Below are 20,111 nucleotides of genomic sequence, written 5' to 3'. Positions count from 1 at the left end.
GGAAGGGGAGAGGGAGGAGGGAGAGAGAGAGAGAAGGTTAACAACATGCCAAAGACCTGAGAGCATACTGTTGCTTTAACAGAAGGACCTGATTTAATAATCAATGGTGGTTGTCACGGTAGCGCAGCGGTAGAGTTGCTGCCTTACAGCGAATGCAGCGCCGGAGACTCAGGTTCCATCCCGACTACGGGCGCCGTCTGTACGGAGTTTGTACGTTCTCCCCGTGACCTGCGTGGGTTTTCTCCGAGATCTTCGGTTTCCTCCCACACTCCAAAGATGTACAGATTTGCAGGTTAATTGGTTTGGTAAATGTAAACATTGTCCCTAGTGGGTGTAGGATAGTGTTAATGTGCGGGGATCGCTGGGCGGCACGGACCCGGTGGGCCGAAGGGCCTGTTGCCGCGCTGTATCTCTGAATTTAAACTAAATCTACACTAGTCCTACCTGCCCACGTTTGGCCCATATCCCACTAAATCTTTCCTATCCATGTACCTGTCAACAGGGGGGACTGGAGCACAGGTGTGGGGAGGTGCTGCTACAGGTAGACCGTACCTGCCGAGCTGGGTACAGGTGTGAGCTCTGGAAACGCTGCGTTTGGCACTGAAGGAGTGCAGCAGAGATTCCCCAGACCTGTGGGCATCGTGGAGACCAAGGAAACTGCCTCTCTTTTAAGTTCAGCTTAATTTAGTTTCGAGATACAGTGCGGAAACAGGCCCTTCAGCCCACCGAGTCCGTGCCGACCAGCGATCCCCCTCGTACACTAGATCTATGTTATCCCACTTTCCCATCCGCGTACACACTCATACCGGGAACTATTCACAGGGGACAATTTAACCGACAAACTTGCACGTCTTAGAGATGCGGGAGGAAACCGGAGCACCCAGAGAAATAAATACCTCCTCAAGGCACGTCATCATATTCTGAGGCTGCTGCCTCTGGTCCAACACCCTCCCACTAGTTTACAGATACAGCGCGGAAACAGGCCCTTCGGCCCACCGGGTCTGTGCCGACCGGCGATCCCCACACACTAACACTATCCTACACCCACTAGGGACAATGTTTACATTTACCAAGCCTATAAACCCATACGTCTTTGGAGTGTGGGAGGAAACTGAAGATCTCGGAGAAAACCCACGCAAAGAGGTGGAAAGACTCTAAGGGGAGTAAGAGACACCTGTGGCTGACAAGGGAAGTCAGGGACAGCATAAAAATTAAGGAGAGGAAGTATAACATAGCAAAGAAGAGTGGGAAGACAGAGGATTGGGACTCTTTTAAAGAGCAACAAAAGTTAACTAAAAAGGCAATACGAGGAGAAAAGATGAGGTACGAGGGTAAACTAGCCAATAATATAAAGGAGGATAGCAAAAGTTTTTTTAGGTACGTGAAGAGGAAAAAAATAGTCAAGGCAAATGTGGGTCCCTTGAAGACAGAAGCAGGGGAATTTATTATGGGGAACAAAGAAATGGCAGACGAGTTAAACCGTTACTTTGGATCTGTCTTCACTGAGGAAGATACACACAATCTCCCAAATGTTCTAGGGGCTGGAGAACCTAGGGTGATGGAGGAACTGAAGGAAATCCACATTAGGCAGGAAATGGTTTTGGGTAGACTGATGGGACTGAAGGCTGATAAATCCCCAGGGCCTGATGGTCTGCATCCCAGAGTACTTAAGGAGGTGGCTCTAGAAATAGTGGAAGCATTGGAGATCATTTTTCAATGTTCTATAGATTCAGGATCAGTTCCTGTGGATTGGAGGATAGCAAATGTTATCCCACTTTTTAAGAAAGGAGGGAGAGAGAAAACGGGTAATTATAGACCAGTTAGTCTGACATCAGTGGTGGGGAAAATGCTGGAGTCAATTATAAAAGACGAAATTGCTGAGCATTTGGATAGCAGTAACGGGATCGTTCCGAGTCAGCATGGATTTACGAAGGGGAAATCATGCTTGACAAATCTACTGGAATTTTTTGAGGATGTAACTAGGAAAATTGACAAGGGAGAGTCAGTGGATGTGGTGTACCTCGACTTTCAGAAAGCCTTCGACAAGGTCCCACATAGGAGATTAGTGGGCAAAATTAGGGCACATGGTATTGGGGGTAGGGTACTGACATGGATAGAAAATTGGTTAACAGACAGAAAGCAAAGAGTGGGGATAAATGGGTCCCTTTCGGAATGGCAGGTAGTGACCAGTGGGGTACCGCAAGGTTCGGTGCTGGGACCCCAGCTATTTACGATATACATTAATGACTTAGACGGAGGGATTAAAAGTACCATTAGCAAATTTGCAGATGATACTAAGTTGGGGGGTAGTGTGAATTGTGAGGAAGATGCAATAAGGCTGCAGGGTGACCTGGACAGGTTGTGTGAGTGGGCGGATACATGGCAGATGCAGTTTAATGTAGATAAGTGTGAGGTTATTCACTTTGGAAGTAAGAATAGAAAGGCAGATTATTATCTGAATGGTGTCAAGTTAGGAGGAGGGGGAGTTCAACGAGATCTGGGTGTCCTAGTGCATCAGTCAATGAAAGGAAGCATGCAGGTTCAGCAGGCAGTGAAGAAAGCCAATGGAATGTTGGCCTTCGTAACAAGAGGAGTTGAGTATAGGAGCAAAGAGGTCCTTCTACAGTTGTACCGGGCCCTGGTGAGACCGCACCTGGAGTACTGTGTGCAGTTTTGGTCTCCAAATTTGAGGAAGGATATTCTTGCTATGGAGGGCGTGCAGCGTAGGTTCACTAGATTAATTCCCGGAATGGCGGGACTGTCGTATGTTGAAAGGCTGGAGCGATTGGGCTTGTATACACTGGAATTTAGAAGGATGAGGGGGGATCTTATTGAAACATATAAGATAATTAGGGGATTGGACACATTAGAGGCAGATAACATGTTCCCAATGTTGGGGGAGTCCAGAACAAGGGGCCACAGTTTGAGAATAAGGGGTAGGCCATTTAGAACGGAGATGAGGAAGAACTTTTTCAGTCAGAGGGTGGTGAAGGTGTGGAATTCTCTGCCTCAGAAGGCAGTGGAGGCCAGTTCGTTGGATGCTTTCAAGAGAGAGCTGGATAGAGCTCTTAAGGATAGCGGAGTGAGGGGGTATGGGGAGAAGGCAGGAACGGGGTACTGATTGATAGTGATCAGCCATGATCGCATTGAATGGCGGTGCTGGCTCGAAGGGCTGAATGGCCTACTCCTGCACCTATTGTCTATTGTCTATTGTCTATTGTCTATAGGTCACGGGGAGAACGTGCAAACTCCGTACAGACAGCACCCGTAGTCAGGATGGAACCCGGGTCTCTGGTGCTGCATTCGCTGCGAGTCGGCAACTCTACCGCTGCACCACCACGAGTTGGGAAGAACAAGGGAGCTCGTTGAGACAGACTATTAGCAGCATCGACAATCCTCGATAATCTGGGGCGTACAGGGCCACAGTAACAGAGCCAGTGCCTCACAGCGCCAGAGACCCGGAACCCATCCTGACCACAGGTGCCGTCTGTGTGGAGTTTGCACGCTCTCCCTGTGACCGCGTGGGTTTTCTCCGGGTGCTCAGGTCCCCCCCCCCCCACATCCCAAAGACGTGCGGGTTTGTGGGTTAATCGTCCCTCTGTAAATGGCCCCCTCGTGTGTAAGGGGTGGATGAGACAGTGGGATAACAGAGAGCTAGTGTGAACGGGTGGTCGCTGGTTGGCGTGGACTCAGTGGGTCGTAGGGGCCTTACCAGCGACGACAACATGCCCCGACCGGTCACACCATCTCTGCGCTGGGCGAGTCACAATCTGGCGCACGGGCGCCCTACAAAACCAAGCGCAGAGAGAGTTGCACACCCTCTCTCACACACACTCACACATGCAGCCCGCCACGCACACACTGGGGCAACACACTCCCTCACACTCACCTCTTCGGTCAGCTTGGTGTTCGATTTTTCCAACGCATCCACTTTTGCCTGGAGATTATTTACGGTGGAACTAGAAAACAACAAGAGAATCATCGCTAAATGCAGAGTGCTGGAGTAACTCAGCGGGTCAGGCAGCATCTCTGGAGAACATGGACACAGAGTGCTGGAGTAACTCAGCGGGTCAGGCAGCATCTCTGGAGAACATGGACACAGAGTGCTGGAGTAACTCAGCGGCTCAGGCAGCATCTCTGGAGAACATGGACACAGAGTGCTGGAGTAACTCAGCGGCTCAGGCAGCATCTCTGGAGAGAAGGAATGGGTGACGTTTCGGGTCGAGACCCTTCTTTAGACTGATGGGAGAACTGGGAAGGGGGAGGGGATGGAGAGAGATGGAAAGCAGGGACTATCTGAAGTTAGAGAAGTCAATGTTCATACCGCTGGGGTGTAAACTACCCAAGAGAAATATGAGGTGCTGTTCCTCCAATTTGCACTGGGCCTCACTCTGACAATGGAGGAGGCCCAGGACAGACTGAGAGTGGGAGGGGGAGTTGACGTGCTGAGCCACCGGGAGATCAGGTCGGTTAAGACAGACTGAGCGGAGGTGTTGAGTGAAATGATCGCCGAGCCTGCGCTTGGTCTCGCTGATGTAGAGAGGTTGACACCTGGAGCAGCGGATACAGTAGATGAGGTTGGAGGAGGTGCAGGTGAAATCCACTGACTTGGTCTCCACAGTTTGAGATTCACTGGAGTCTTTCTCTTCCACAACGCAGAGACGGGTCTGTGCAGCGCAAGGATTCCCTCCGCCTCGCAACCCCCGTACCGTACCCTCAACACACACTCACTACACACAAAATCATCAGAGGAATAGATCGGGTAGATGCACAGAGTCTCTTGCCCACGCACACGCTACCCACCCACACGCTACCCACCCACACGCAGCACGCGTGCACAACACCATGTGAGGAACAGATCACCGTGGACCCAGAGTAGGGGAATCGAGGACCAGAGGACATAGGTTCAAGGTGAAGGGAAAAAGATTTAATAGGAATCTGAGGGGTAACTTTTTCACACAGAGGGTGGTGGGTGTATGGAACAAGTTGCCAGATGAGGTAGTTGAGGCTGGGACTATCCCACCGTTTAAGAAACAGTTGGACAGGTACATGGATAGGACAGGTTTGGAGGGATATGGACCAAGCGCAGGCAAGTGGGACTAGGGTAGCTGGGACATGTTGGCTGGTGTGGGCGAGTTGGGCTGAAGTGCCTGTTTCCACACTGTATCACTCTGTGACTCTAGTGTAGCTGGGACATGTTGGCTGGTGTGGGCGAGTTGGGCTGAAGGGCCTGTTTCCACACTGTATCACTCTGTGACTCTATGACTCTAGCATGTACCTCAAGTGCCTGTTCAGCTCTTCCACGTAATTCTTTTGGTCCAAGATGGCTGTGATTTGTCCGTCCCTGCGAGAACAACAAGACGTTAGACTTGAGAGACTACGCGCGCAAACCGGCACTACGGCCCACCAAGTCTCACAGCGCCGGAGACCCGGGTTCCATCCCGACTGCGGGTGCTGTCTGTACGGAGTTTGTACGTTCTCCCCGTGACCTGCGTGGGTTTCTCTGGGTGGCCCAGTTTCCTTCCACACTCCAAAGACGTGCAGGTTTGTAGGTTAATTGGTTTTTTGTAAACCTGTAAATTGTTCCCAGTGTGTCAGAGGAAATTTATGTCCCCACCAACTCTCACCAACTTCTACAGATGCACCATAGAGAGCATTTTATCAGGATGCATCACAGCCTGGTTTGGGAACAGCTCCATCCACGACCGCTAGAAATTGCAGAGAGTTGTGGACACAGCCCAGACCATCACACAAACCAAGCTCCCTTCCACTGACTCCATCTACACCTCACGCTGCCTCGGCAAGGCCAGCAGCACAATCAAGGACCAGTCTCACCCCGGCCACTCCCTCTTCTCCCCTCTCCCATCGGGCAAGAGGTACAGAAGTGTGAAAACGCACACCTCCAGATTCAGGGACAGTTTCTTCCCGGCTGTTATCAGGCATCTGAACCATCCTACCACAACCAAAGAGCATTCCTGACCTCCCATCTACCTCATTGGAGACCATCGGACTATCTTTAATCGGACTTTACTGGACATTATCTTGCACTAAACGTTATTCCCTTTATCCTGTATCTGTTCACTGTGGACGGCTCGATTGTAATCATGTATAGTCTTTCTACTAACTGGATAGCACGCAACAGAAAAAGCTTTGAACTGAACCTCGGTACACGTGACAATAAACTAAACTACAGCAAGGTTTAGAAAGTGGGATAATGTAGGAGTAGTGTGAACGGATGATCGATGATCAGTGTGAAATCAGTGGGCCGAAGGGCCTCGATCAGTGCAGTATCTCCAAACTGAACTAAACTCGTGGAGTGATACGATAGTTTGTCATCATAGGTACGTAAATACAGTGCGATTCATTGTTTTGCATACAACACAGCAAAATCATACAATATATATATATATACATTCATATTACACAGGGTGTGGTGGGCACATGGAACACGAAGGTGGATGAGAATGTGGCATAACATGGAGCTAGTTGGAACTAGTGTGGGCGGGTTATTGATGGTCGGTGTGGACTCTGAGTGTAGTTCTGAGCCGGGCGAGGTGTATGTGGGGTTATCCTGCTGGCGGTGGGCACGCTGCAGGGACATGGAGCAAGGGGGCATGAGCGAGGGGCGTTAACGGCTGCACGCCACGCCATGGCACGTGACAAACACTCACCCCTCTATCGTCTTGCTGCTGTGCCCGCCATCCTTCAAGTAGAGGGAGAAATCAATGACGCCGACCTGCAATATAAAGGCAGCGTGGGTCAGCACCACGGGACTAGAGCACCCCTGCTACCCAGCAGCACCCCCGCTACACCAGCAGCACCCCCGCTACACCCACACCAGCAGCACCCCCGCTACACCCACACCAGCAGCACCCCCGCTACACCAGCAGCACCCCCGCTACACCCATACCAGCAGCATCCCCACTCCACCCACACCAGCAGCATCCCCGCTACACCAGCAGCACCCCCGCTACACCCACACCAGTAGCATCCCCACTCCACCCACACCAGCAGCACCCCCACTACACCAGCAGCACCCCCGCTACACCCACACCAGCAGCACCCCCACTACACCCACACCAGCAGCACCCCCACTACACCCACACCAGCAGCACCCCCGCTACACCCACACCAGCAGCACCCCCGCTACACCCACACCAGCAGCACCCCCACTACACCAGCAGCACCCCCGCTACACCCACACCAGCAGCATCCCCACTACACCCACACCAGCAGCATCCCCACTCCACCCACACCAGCAGCATCCCCACTACACCCACACCAGCAGCATCCCCACTCCACCCACACCAGCAGCAAGAGACCTTGCAGTCTCCCTCTGTACTTCAGGTCACCAGGGATAGGAGCAGGATCAGGCCATTCGGCCCATCGAGTCTCCACCGCCATTCAAGCATGGCCGATCTATCTCTCTCTCCTAACCCCATTCTCCTGCCTTCTCCCCATCAACATGTTTCAACTGTAATGTTTTAATGTTTAATGCTTTATTCTTAATTGTTTACTGTATGTCGTGTTGTTACTTGTGAGCGGAGCACCAAGGCACATTCCTTGTGTGTGTACATACTTGGCCAATAAAATCGAAGGTAGACACAAAATGCTGGAGTAACTCAGCGGGTCAGGCAGCATCTCTGGAGAACATGGACACAGAGTGCTGGAGTAACTCAGCGGGTCAGGCAGCATCTGTGGAGAACATGGACACAGAGTGCTGGAGTAACTCAGCGGGTCAGGCAGCATCTCTGGAGAACATGGACACAGAGTGCTGGAGTAACTCAGCAGGTCAGGCAGCATCTCTGGAGAACATGGACACAGAGTGCTGGAGTAACTCAGCGGGTCAGGCAGCATCTCTGGAGAACATGGACACAGAGTGCTGGAGTAACTCAGCAGGTCAGGCAGCATCTCTGGAGAGAAGGAATGAATGAATAAGTTTATTGGCCAAGTATGCAGATACAAGGAATGTGCCTTGGTGCTCCGCTCACAAATGACAACACAAACATACAGTTAACAATTAAGAATAAAGCATAAACACATCAAAATAATAAGGATACAACATTATGGTCTAAACATGTGGGTGAAAACAAACCAGAGCAAAAAAGAGACTACAGACTTTGGTTATTCAGTAGAACTATCACTCGTGGAAACAAGCTGTTTTTATGTCTGGCTGTGGCTGCTTTGACAGTCCGGAGTCGCCTTCCAGAGGGAAGTGCTTCAAAGAGTTTGTGGCCAGGGTGAGAGGGGTCAGAGATGATCTTGCCCGCTCGCTTCCTGGCCCTTGCAGTGTACAGTTCATCAATGGGGGGAAGGTTGCAGCCAACAACCTTCTCAGCTGTGCGAACGATCCGTTGCAGCCACCGGATGTTGTGCTTGGTGGCTGAGCCAAACCAGACCATGATGGAGAAGGTGAGGACGGACTCAATGATAGCAGTATAGAATTGGACCATCATTGCCTGTGGCAGATTGTGTTTCTTCAGTTGCCGCAGGAAGTACATTCTCTGTTAGGCCTTTTTGACTGTGGAGTCGATGGTGGCCTCCCATTTAAGGTCCCTGGAGATGATAGTTCCAAGGAACTCCACAGATGTGACTGTGGTGTTGTTGATGGTGAGTGGGGGGAGGGGAGGGGGATCTCTTCGAAAGTCTACAATCAATTCCACTGTCTTGAGAGCATTGAGCTCCAGGTTGTTGCGATGGCACCAGGACGCCAGCTGTGTCACTTCCCCTCTGTAGGCAGATTCCTCCCCATCCTAGATGGGTGATGTTTCGGGTGGAGACCCTTCTTCAGACTAATAAAATGTATTCAATTCAATTCTATTCTATTCTACCCCCTGACACCGGCACTAATCTGTCCATCTCTGCCTTAAATATATCCACTGACTTGGCCTCCACAGCCTTCTGTGGCAAAGAAATCCACAGGTTCACCACCCTCTGACTCAAGAAATTCCTCCTCATCTCCTTCCTAAAAGAAGCTCCTTTAATTCTGAGGCTGTGCCCTCTGGTCCTAGACTCTCCCACTAGTGGAAACATCCTCTCCACATCCACTCTATCCAGGCCTTTCACTATTCTGTACGTTTCAATGAGGTCCCTCTTCATCCTTCTAAACTCCAGCGAGTACAGGCCCAGTGCCGACAAACACTCATCATATGTTAACACACTCATTCCTGGGATCATTCTTGCAAAACCACCTCAGGGGCAAGCACAACCTTCCTCAGATCTGGTGAGACTTGCTCAGACTTGAAGGGGCTGCTCCTTGTCTGCACTTCACTCCCACCATCTTAGAAACATAGAAAATAGTTGCAGGAGGAGGCCATTTGGCCCTTCGAGCCAGCACCGCCATTCATTGTGATCATGGCTGATCATCCACAATCAGTAACCCGTGCCTGCCTTCTCCCCATACCCCTTGATTCCACTAGCCCCTAGAGCTCTATCTAACTTTCTTTTAAATTCATCCAGTGAATTGGCCTCCACTGCCCTCTGTGGCAGAGAATTCCACAAACTCACAACTCTCTGGGTGAAAAAGTTGCTTCTCACCTCAGTTTTAAATGGCCTCCCCTTTATTCTTAGCCCCTGGTTCTGGACTCCCCCAACATTGGGAACATTTTTCCTGCATCTAGCTTGTCCAGTCCTTTTATAATTTTATACGTCTCTATAAGATCCCCTCTCATCCTTCTAAACTCCAGTGAATACAAGCCCAGTCTTTCTAATCTTTCCACATATGACAGTCCCGCCATCCCGGGGATTAACCTGGTGAACCTGCGCTGAACTGCCTCAATAGAAAGGACGTCCTTCCTCAAATTAGGAGACCAAAACTGCACACAATACTCCAGATGTGGTCTCACCAGGGCCCTGTACAACTGCAGAAGGACTTCTTTGCTCCTATACTGAAATCCTCTCGTTATGAAGGTCAACATGCCATTAGCTTTCTGCACTGCCTGCTGTGCCTGCAAGCTTGTTCTGTTGGGTCTGCGTAAACATTACTCCGACTCCCTGTGTAGTAATGGCAATTAGAAAAGAGTTTACTGGAAAAGTCTGGAAGTTGCCATAACCCTGACCTTTGGGCACCGGGTGCAGGGGGAGGGGAGCGGGTAGATCGGAGGAGGACGTTTAATGTGGATAAGTGTGAGGTTATCCACTTTGGTGGTAAGAATAGGAAGGCAGAGTATTATCTGAATGGTGTCAAGTTAAGAACAGGGGACATACAACGAGATCTGGGTGTCCTAGTGCATCAGTCACTGAAAGGAAGCATGCAGGTACAGCAGGCAGTGAAGAAAGCCAATGGAATGTTGGCCTTCATAACAAGAGGAGTTGAGTATAGGAGCAAAGAGGTCCTTCTGCAGTCCTTAGGAAAGATATTCTTGCTATTGAGGGCGTGCAGCGTAGGTTTACTAGGTTAATTCCCGGAATGGCGGGACTATCGTATGTTGCAAGACTGGAGCGACTAGGCTTGTATACACTGGAATTTAGAAGGATGAGGGGATCTTATCGAAACGATTATTAAGATTATTAAGGGGTTGGACACGTTAGAGGCAGGAAACATCTTCCTAATGTTGGGGGAGTCCAGAACCAGGGGCCACAGTTTAAGAATAAGGGGTAGGCCATTTAGAACGGAGATGAGGAAAAGCTTTTTCAGTCAGAGAGTTGTGAATCTGTGGAATTCTCTGCCTCAGAAGGCAGTGGAGGCCAGTTCTCTGAATGCATTCAAGAGAGAGCTAGATAGAGCTCTTAAGGATAGCGGAGTCAGGGGGTATGGGGAGAAGGTAGGAACGGGATACTGATTGTGGATGATCAGCCAGAATCACATTGAATGGCGGTGCTGGCTCGAAGGGCCGAATGGCCTCCTCCTGCACCTATTGGCTATTGTCTATTGACGCGGCTGGGCTTTGTTCCCAGGCCTGGCCAAGCCGGCCATTCTGTAGACTTCAGAGTTACAGTGTGGAAACAGGCCCTTCAGCCCACCGAGTCCGTGACCTCCCTGTACACCGCCACTACCCTACACACTGGAGAGCATTTATCATTTACAGACGCCAATTAACTTATAAACCTGAACGTCTTTGGAGTGTGGAAGGAAACCAGAGCGCGCGGTCACAGGGAGAACGTACAAACGCTGTACAGGCACGGCCCACAGTGAGGATCGACCCGGGTCTCTGGTGCTGTGAGGCAGCAACTCTACTGTGCCGACAGTTCACGGGTTCTGACCAGGACTCTGGCCGAGCCGACTGCCCGCCTCTTTTGCTTGTCAATCTTCCCTGAATTCTTTAAGGCATTCTGCCTATGTTTAGTTTAGTTTAGAGATACAGCGCGGAAACAGGCCCTTCGGCCCACCGGGTCCGCGCCGACCAGCGATCCCCGCACATTAACACTATCCTACACCCACTGGGGACAATTTCTACATTTATCAAGCCAATTAACCCACAAACCCGCACGTCTTTGGAGTGTGGGAGGAAACCGGAGCACCCGGAGAAAACCCACACGGTCACAGGGAGAACATACAAGCCTCGTGCAGACAGCACCCGTGGTCAGGATGGAACCCGGGTCTCCGGCGCTGTGAGGCAGCAACTCTACCGCTGCCTTTCCCAGAGATCTGAGAGATTGGGGCAAGGCTTCGAGGCCTTTTTTTCCTTTTTTCCTCTCTCTCTCTCTCTCTCTCTCCTACCTGCGTGTCCAGGTCTTCTCCCTTCATACAAAGGTTGACATCGATGACGTTGAGTCCCACCAGCAGTCCGGCGATCACTGCCCCTTCCTCCTCCATCATCAGGGCGTTTGGCTCGTAGAACTCACTGAAGGGCAAAGGGGAAGAAACGCCACGCTGTAGCAAGGATACAGGTCAGCTGGAATGTGTGCGGAGAAGATTCACCAGGATGCTGCCAGCATTTGCCTTTGAGGCAGTGCAGCGTAGGTTCACCGGGTTAATCCCTGGGATGGCGGGACTGTCATATGAGGACAGATTGGAAAGACTGGGCTTGTATTCACTGGAGTTTAGAAGGATGAGAGGGGATCTTATAGAGACGTATAAAATTATAAAAGGACTGGACAAGCTCGATGCAGGAAAAATGTTCCCAATGTTGGGGGAGTCCAGAACCAGGGGCCACAGTCTAAGAATAAAGGGGAGGCCATTTAAAACTGAGGTGAGAAGCAACTTTTTCACCCAGAGAGTTGTGAGTTTGTGGAATTCTCTGCCACAGAGGGCAGTGGAGGCCAATTCACTGGATGAATTTAAAAGAAAGTTAGATAGAGCTCTAGGGGCTAGTGGAATCAAGGGATATGGGGAGAAGGCAGGCACGGGTTACTGATTGTGGATGATCAGCCATGATCACAATGAATGGCGGTGCTGGCTCGAAGGGCCAAATGGCCTCCTCCTGCACCTATTTTCTATGTTTCTATGTTTCAATGACTGAAGGGACTGAGCTACAAGGAGAGGTTGTGCAGGCTGTGACTCTATTCCTTGGAGCGCCGGGAGATGAGGGGCGATCTTAGTGAGTTGTATTAAAATCATGAGGGGAACAGGGTTGCACAGTGGCAGAGTTGCTGCCTCACAGCACCAGAGGCCTGAGTTCCATCCCGACTACGGGTGCTGACTGTGTGGAGTTTGTACGTTCCCTCTGTGACCGCGTGGGTTTTCTCCGGGTGCTCCGGTTTCCTGCCACATTCAAAAAAATGTGCAGGTTTGTATGTTGGTCAACTTGTGTAAATTGTGAATTGTCCCTCGTGTGTAGGATAGTGCTAGTGTACGAGATTCTGGTGGGCGGCGAGATTCTGGTGGGCCGAAGGGCCTGTTTCCACGTTGTATCTCTAAAGTCTAAAGATCAGGTGAATGCACAGTCTTTTACCCAGGGGAGGGGGATCAAGAACCAGAGGACAAAGGTTTAAGGTGAGAGGGGGAAACATTAAATAGGAGTTTGTGGGGCAACTTTTTCACACAGAGGGTGGTGGATATACGGAAAGAGCTGCCAGAGGAGGCAATTGAGGCAAGTACTAAAACAATTTAAAACACATTTGGATGCGTGGATGGACAGGAAAGGGTTAGAGGGGTGACGCTACCAGAAGGAATGGAAATAAAGTGATAGTCATACGTGTGGAAACAGGCCCTTCAGCCCAACTAGCACACACCGGCCAACATGTCCCAGCTACACTAGAGTTATAGAGTGATACAGTGTGGAAACAGGCCCTTCAGCCCAACTCACCCACACCGGCCAACATGTCCCAGCTACACTAGTCCCACCTGCCTGTGTTTGGCCCATATTCCTCTAAACCTGTCCAATGCATGCACTTGTCCAAATATTTCTTAAACATTGTTATTGTACTTGCCTCAACCTCCTCCAGATGCTGGTTTACAAAAAAAAAAGTGCTGGAGTAACTCAGCGGGTCAGGCAGCATCTCTGGAGAACATGGACACAGAGTGCTGGAGTAACTCAGCGGGTCAGGCAGCATCTCTGGAGAACATGGACACAGAGTGCTGGAGTAACTCAGCGGGTCAGGCAGCATCTCTGGAGAACATGAATAGGTGACGTTTCGGGTCTGTAGAAGTTGAGGCAATTACTCCAACAGCATTTAGAGGACATTTGGACAGGTACGTAGAGAGGAACGGTTTGGAGGGATATGGGCCAAACACAGGCAGGTGGGACGAGTGTAGTTGGTCGGTGTGGGCAAGTTGGGCCTTTCACTGTTCGGCAGGTTTCACTGAGGTTCCAACACATCCTTGTGGGATCCCACTCTCCGTTCTCTTTTCCGTAAAGCCGGGGTGTGGGGAGGGGGGGAGATCGGCTCGATCGATGGGGCCGGCGCAGACTAGTAGCTTCTGGAGCCTAGGGGGCGAGATGTCGCTCACCTCAGGAGGTCCTTGCGATTAATCAGGGCCTTCATGTAGTCGGAGAGCTTCTTCTGCATCAGAGCCAGCCGGAGCCAGGCCCTTCCCCTGCCCACCGCCGTCCTGCAAAGATGCACAGGGAGCGTCAGTCCGCCCGCCCGCCCGTCGCCACGCCATGCCCAGCCCACCCACAGGCCCAGTACCCCGTCAGTGCAGTGCTGCCCGGCTCACGACACTTCCACTCACGATAGTTCCACTCTGCACTGGTGCAAACAGCAGTGACCAGTAGTGAGCCACAGCTCGCTGCCGCCCACGTGATCACGTTCATTCAACGCATTTCCACGCACGATACTTTCGGTTTGCGATGGGTTTGTCGGAACGCAATCCCATCGTAAGCTGAGGAGCGCCAGTATTTTGTAGACAATAGATACATAGACAATAGGTGCAGGAGGAGACCTTCCAGCCAGCACCGCCATTCAATGTGATCATGGCTGATCATTCTCAATCAGTACCCCGTTCCTGCCTTCTCCCCGTACCCCCTGACTCCGCTATCCTTAAGAGCTCTATCTAGCTCTCTCTTGAATGCATTCAGAGAATTGGCCTCCACTGCCTTCTGAGGCAGAGAATTCCACAGATTCACAACTCTCTGACTGAAAAAGTTTTTCCTCATCTCCGTTCTAAATGGCCGACCCCTTATTCTTAGACTGTGGCCCCTGGTTCTGGACTCCCCCAACATTTTAGCACAGTGGGTGGTGCAGCGTTAGAGTTGCTGCCTCACGGCGCCAGAGACCCGGGTTCCATCCCGGCTACGGGTGCCGACTGTACGGAGTTTGTACGTTCTCCCCGTGACCTGCGTGGGTTTTCTCCGGGTGCTCCGGTTTCCTCCCACACTCCAAAGACGTGCAGGTTTGTAGGTTAATTGCCTTTGGTAAATTGTCCCTTAATCTTATCCGCCTGCACGTGATCCATATTCCTCCATTCCCTGCATATCCACGTGCCGGTCTGAAAGTCTCATAAAAGCCACTATGGTATCTGCCTCCACCACCATCCCTGGCAGCGCGTTCCAGGCCCCCACCCACCTATCTTTCCTTCTCTGGAGCTTCTCAACCCCATTCTCCTGCCTTCTCCCCTGCGTCAAAGACTGGAGGGCAGAGCTGTAAGGTGAGAGGGGAATCTTTGGAAGGAGATGTGTGGGACAAGTTTCTTCTCAGCACACAGAGGGTGGTGGGAGCTTGGAACACGCTGCCAGGGGTGGTGGCAGAGTAGGGCTGCCAACCTCCTCACTCACAAATAAGGGACAAAGGGTGACGTCACCGCCCCGCGCCCCACGTGACCTCACCCAGCCAGCGGCCACGTGCTCCCGCTCCACCAATGGTGGCCTCCCGGGCCGGGAGATTGAAGGTAGATACAAAATGCTGGAGTTACTCAGCGGGTCGGGCAGCATCTTTGGAGAGAAGGAATGGGTGACGTTTCTTCAGACTGGAGAAGGGTCTCGACCCGATACGTCACCCATTCCTTCTCTCCCGAGATGCTGCTGCCTGACCCGCTGAGTTGCTCCAGCATTTTGAGTCTTACCTGCGTTGATGAGGGGTACAGTATTACTTTGGGGATGTGAGTGTGTCGGTACACCTGGCACCGAGATCTAACGTAGGAACTCACTTGAGACCCGGCAGATCCTTCACACTGACGGTTATCTCTCCCGCCTCAGGACACAGCTTCTCCACCAACTCCAGGGCCCCCCAGAACGACTTGTTCTGCCCCAGGAAGGTCTTCTTAGCTGGTTACAACAAAACATTATTAGACCCACCGCAGCGAGTGATACAATTATAAAATACAACATCGAACAATCGCTGTGCTGAACTCAGAGTCAGAGTCATACAGGCCCTTCGGCCCAACTTGCCCACGCCAACCAACATGTCCCATCTACACTAGTCCCACCTGCCCACACCGACCAACATGCCCCATCTACACTAGTCCCACCTACCCACACCGACCAACATGCCCCATCTACACTAGTCCCACCTGCCCACACCAACCAACATGTCCCATCTACACTAGTCCCACCTGCCCACACCGACCAACATGCCCCATCTACACTAGTCCCACCTGCCCACACCGACCAACATGCCCCATCTACACTAGTCCCACCTGCCCATGCCAACCAACATGCCCCATCTACACTAGTCCCACTCGCCCACACCGACCAACATGCCCCATCTACACTAGTCCCACCTGCCCATGCCAACCAACATGTCCCATCTACACTAGTCCCACCTGCCCACACCGACCAACATGCCCCATCTACACTAGTCCCACCTGCCCACACCGGCCAACATGTCCCATCTACACTAGTCCCACCTGCCCACACCGACCAACATGTCCCATCTACACTAGTCCCACCTGCCCACACCGACCAACATGCCCCATCTACACTAGTCCCACCTGCCCATGCCAACCAACATGTCCCATCTACACTAGTCCCACCTGCCCACACCTGCCAACATGCCCCATCTACACTAGTCCCACTAGTGGGGGGAGGGGAAGGAGGGTGGGAGGGGGAGTAGGGAGGATAAGGGGGTTTGAGGGGGATGGATCGGGGAGAGGGGGGAGGGAGGGGGAGTGGGGAAAGGGGGGGAGGGGGGAAAGGGGGAGAGGGGAGGAGAGAGGGGAGGGGAGGAGAGGGTGCTGCACCAATGCAGGAGAGGTTTGGGCCCAATGGGTCTAGTATCCCTCTAAACCTGTCCTATCCATGTACCAGTCGAAATTTAAAAAAAATGTTAAGCATGCAGGTACAGCAGGCCGTGAAGAAAGCTAATGGCATGTTGGCCTTCATAACGAGAAGATTTGAGTTCAGGAGCAAGGAGGTCCTACTGCAGTTGTACAGGGCCTGGTGAGACCACACATGGAGTATTGTGTGCAATAGACAATAGGTGCTGGAGGAGGCCATTTGGCCCTTCGAGCCAGCACCGCCATGCAATGTGATCATGGCTGATGTGCAGTTTTAGTCTCCTAACGAGGAAAGACATTCTTGGAAGGACATTGAGGGAGTGACATATGATGAAAGAATGTGTCGACTGGGCGTGTATTCACTGGACTTTAGAAGGATGAGAGGGGATCTTATAGAGACTTATAAAATTCTTCAGGGATTGGACAGGCTAGATGCAGGAAAAATGTTCCCAATGTTGGGGGAGTCCAGAACCAGGGGTCACAGTTTAAGAATAAAGGGGAAGCCATTTAGGACTGAGATGAGAAAAAACTTTTTCATTCAGAGTTGTGAATCTGTGGAATTCTCTGCAACAGAAGGTAGTGGAGGCCAAATCACTGGATGTTTTCAAGAGCTAGATAGAGCTCTTAGGGCTAACGGAATCAAGGGATACGGGGAAAAAGCAGGAACAGGGTACTGATTGTGGATGATCAGCCATCATCGTTTTGAATGGCGGTGCGTACAGGCTCGAAGGGCCGAATGGCCTCCTCCTGCACCTATTTTCTATGTTTCTATGTAATGATAGTAACAGATGCCAAGAGCAACCCTTATCTACCTGCACGTAATCCAAATCCATACATATCCATGTCCCTATCTAAAGGTCCTTTAAACACCACAATGGTATCTGCCTCCACCACCACCCCTGGCAGTGTGTTCCAGGCCCCCACCACCCTCTGTGTAAAAAAACTCGCCCCGCACGTCTCCTCGAAACTTTGCCCCTCGCACCTTAAATCTATGCCTTGTAGTATTTGATTTTTGCCTGCTGGGAAAAAGGTTCTGACTGTCTACCCTATCTGTGCCTCTCATAATTGTATACATGTCTATCAGGTCTTCCCTCAACCTCCAAAGTTGCAGAGAAAGCAATCCCAGTCAGTCCAGCCTCTCCCTGTAGCTGGAACCCTCTAATCCAGGCAGCGTTCTGGTAAACCTCCTCTCACCCTCTCCAAAGCCCCCACACCCTTCCTGTAATGGGGGCGACCGGAACTGCACGCAGTACTCCACTTGCAGTCCGACCAAAGTCCCATAGATAGAGTCAGAGAGTCATAGAGTGATACAGTGTGGAAACAGGCCCTTCAGCCCAACTTGCCCACACCGGCCAACATGTCCCAGCTACACTAGAGTCATAGAGTGATACAGTGTGGAAACAGGCCCTTCAGCCCAACTTGCCCACACCGGCCAACATGTCCCAGCTACACTAGTCATAGAGTGATACAGTGTGGAAACAGGCCCTTCAGCCCAACTTGCCCACACCAGCCAACATGTCCCAGCTACACTAGAGTCACAGAGTGATACAGTGTGGAAACAGGCCCTTCAGCCCAACTTGCCCACACCAGCCAACATGTCCCAGCTACACTAGAGTCACAGAGTGATACAGTGTGGAAACAGGCCCTTCGGCCCAACTTGCCCACACCGGCCAACAATGTCCCAGCTACCCCAGTCCCACTTGCCTGCGCTTGGTCCGTAACCCTCCAAACCTGTCCTATCCATGTACCTGTCCAACTGTTTCTTAAACAGTGGGATAGTCCCAGCCTCAACTACCTCCTCTGGCAGCTTGTTCAATACACCCACCACCCTCTGTGTGAAAACGTTACCCCTCGGATTCCTATTAAATCTTTTCCCCTTCACCTTGAACCTATGTCCTCTGGTCCTCGATTCCCCTACTCTGAGCAAAAGACTCTGTGCATCTACCCGATCTATTCCTCTCATGATTTTGTACACAACATGACGTCCTGGCTCTTATACTCAATGCCACGACCGATGAAAGCAAACGTACCACATGCCACAATACAATGATAAATGCCATACCATAGTATAACAATGCCACCCATCCACCCAAAACAATGCCACCCATCACTCCCCGCCCATCACCGAAACACCCACACATCTGACACCCACCGACCCGCACATTGTCACCACCCACCCCACCTACCATCCATCCCACACCCACCCCAAACAGCACCCACCCACCAAACCAGCACCCACCCAACGACCACCCCAACCAGCTCCCACCCACCCATCCCAAACAGCACCCACCACCCATCCCAACCAGCACCCACCCACCCTACAAACCAGCACCCATCTACCAAACCCGCACCCATCCACCAAACCCGCACCCATCCACCAAACCAGCACCCATCCACCAAACCAGCACCCACCCACCAATCCCGCACCCACCACCCAAACCACCACCCACCCTCCACACCAGCACCCACCCACACCAGCACCCACCCACACCAGCACCCACCCAAACCACCACCCACCCTCCACACCACCACCCACCATCCCAAACGAAGACCACCCATCCACCATCCCAAACAACACTCATTCAACCACCCGCACGCCCACCCAAACCAGCGCCCACCCAAACCAGCGCCCACCCAAACCAGCGCCCACCCACCCAATCTCTACCCACCCAACCAACCAGCATGCACACAATCACCACCCACCCACCACCACCCAAACAGCACCCACCCACACCCACCCAAACAGCACCCACCCACATACCACCAATTCCACCATCACCCACCCACCACCACCCAAACAGCACCCACATCCCACCCAAACCAGCACCCACCCACCCACACCCACCCAACCAACCAGCACGCACACAATCACCACCCACCCACCACCACCCAAACAGCACCCACCAACACCCACCCAAACAGCACCTACCCACCCAATCTCCACCCACCCAACCAACCAGCACCCAACAGGCACACAATCACCACCCACCCACCATCCCAAACAGCACCCACCCACACACCACCAATCCCATCACCCACCCAATCTCCACCCTTTACCACCCTTCACCCACCCACCTATCCCAAACAGCACCCAAAAAACAGCACCCACCCACACACCACCAATCCCATCACCCACCCAACCACCATCCACCCATCCCAAACAGCACCCACCCACCCTTCACCCACTCACCCACCCTTCCACCCCCACACCCAGCTCGGGGTGAGGTGGGGGGCTGCTCGCTCACCTTTGAGTCCGTGCTTGAGGCAGTGCTCCATCACCACGAAGAACTGCTGGAGCGGGGCGTAGTCGGAGTCGAGGGAGCGGCCTAGGTTGAGGGCCGACTCGATCAGGCCCTTGATGCTCAGCTTGGCCATGTTCATCAGGTTGAGCCGCTCGATCGCGATGGGATCCTTGGGATCTACAGGAGGTGGAACAGGAACGAGAAGGTTTACACCCGCAGCACGGGACACACAGAGAGGGGAGGGGAGGGGAGGGGGGCAGCCTAGTCCATCGGCCCAGGAACACGCCACGTACGGACTGTGGGAACAACTGCCCCGCTCTCCCATTTGTCTT

At 52.1% G+C, this 20,111-nt stretch overlaps 1 protein-coding gene across 1 annotated transcript in view; it reads right to left on the bottom strand.

The window, feature by feature from the left end:
• The window catches only part of LOC144593964 (RUN and FYVE domain-containing protein 2-like), an 87,073-nt gene that overhangs the window by 14,939 nt on the left and 52,023 nt on the right, over positions 1–20,111 (bottom strand). The window contains exons 4-10 of the mRNA XM_078400138.1: positions 19,783–19,956; positions 15,470–15,587; positions 13,832–13,933; positions 11,660–11,783; positions 6,672–6,736; positions 5,279–5,344; positions 3,839–3,959 (exon numbers count right to left, since the gene is read on the bottom strand). Coding sequence (XP_078256264.1) covers positions 3,839–3,959; positions 5,279–5,344; positions 6,672–6,736; positions 11,660–11,783; positions 13,832–13,933; positions 15,470–15,587; positions 19,783–19,956 — 770 coding nt within the window. The remainder of the gene's footprint in view (positions 1–3,838; positions 3,960–5,278; positions 5,345–6,671; positions 6,737–11,659; positions 11,784–13,831; positions 13,934–15,469; positions 15,588–19,782; positions 19,957–20,111) is intronic.

The sequence above is a fragment of the Rhinoraja longicauda genome, chromosome 1 (genome assembly GCF_053455715.1).
Source record: "Rhinoraja longicauda isolate Sanriku21f chromosome 1, sRhiLon1.1, whole genome shotgun sequence".
Classification (NCBI taxonomy): Eukaryota; Metazoa; Chordata; class Chondrichthyes; order Rajiformes; family Arhynchobatidae; genus Rhinoraja; species Rhinoraja longicauda.
This window is presented reverse-complemented; position numbering and strand designations above follow the sequence as displayed.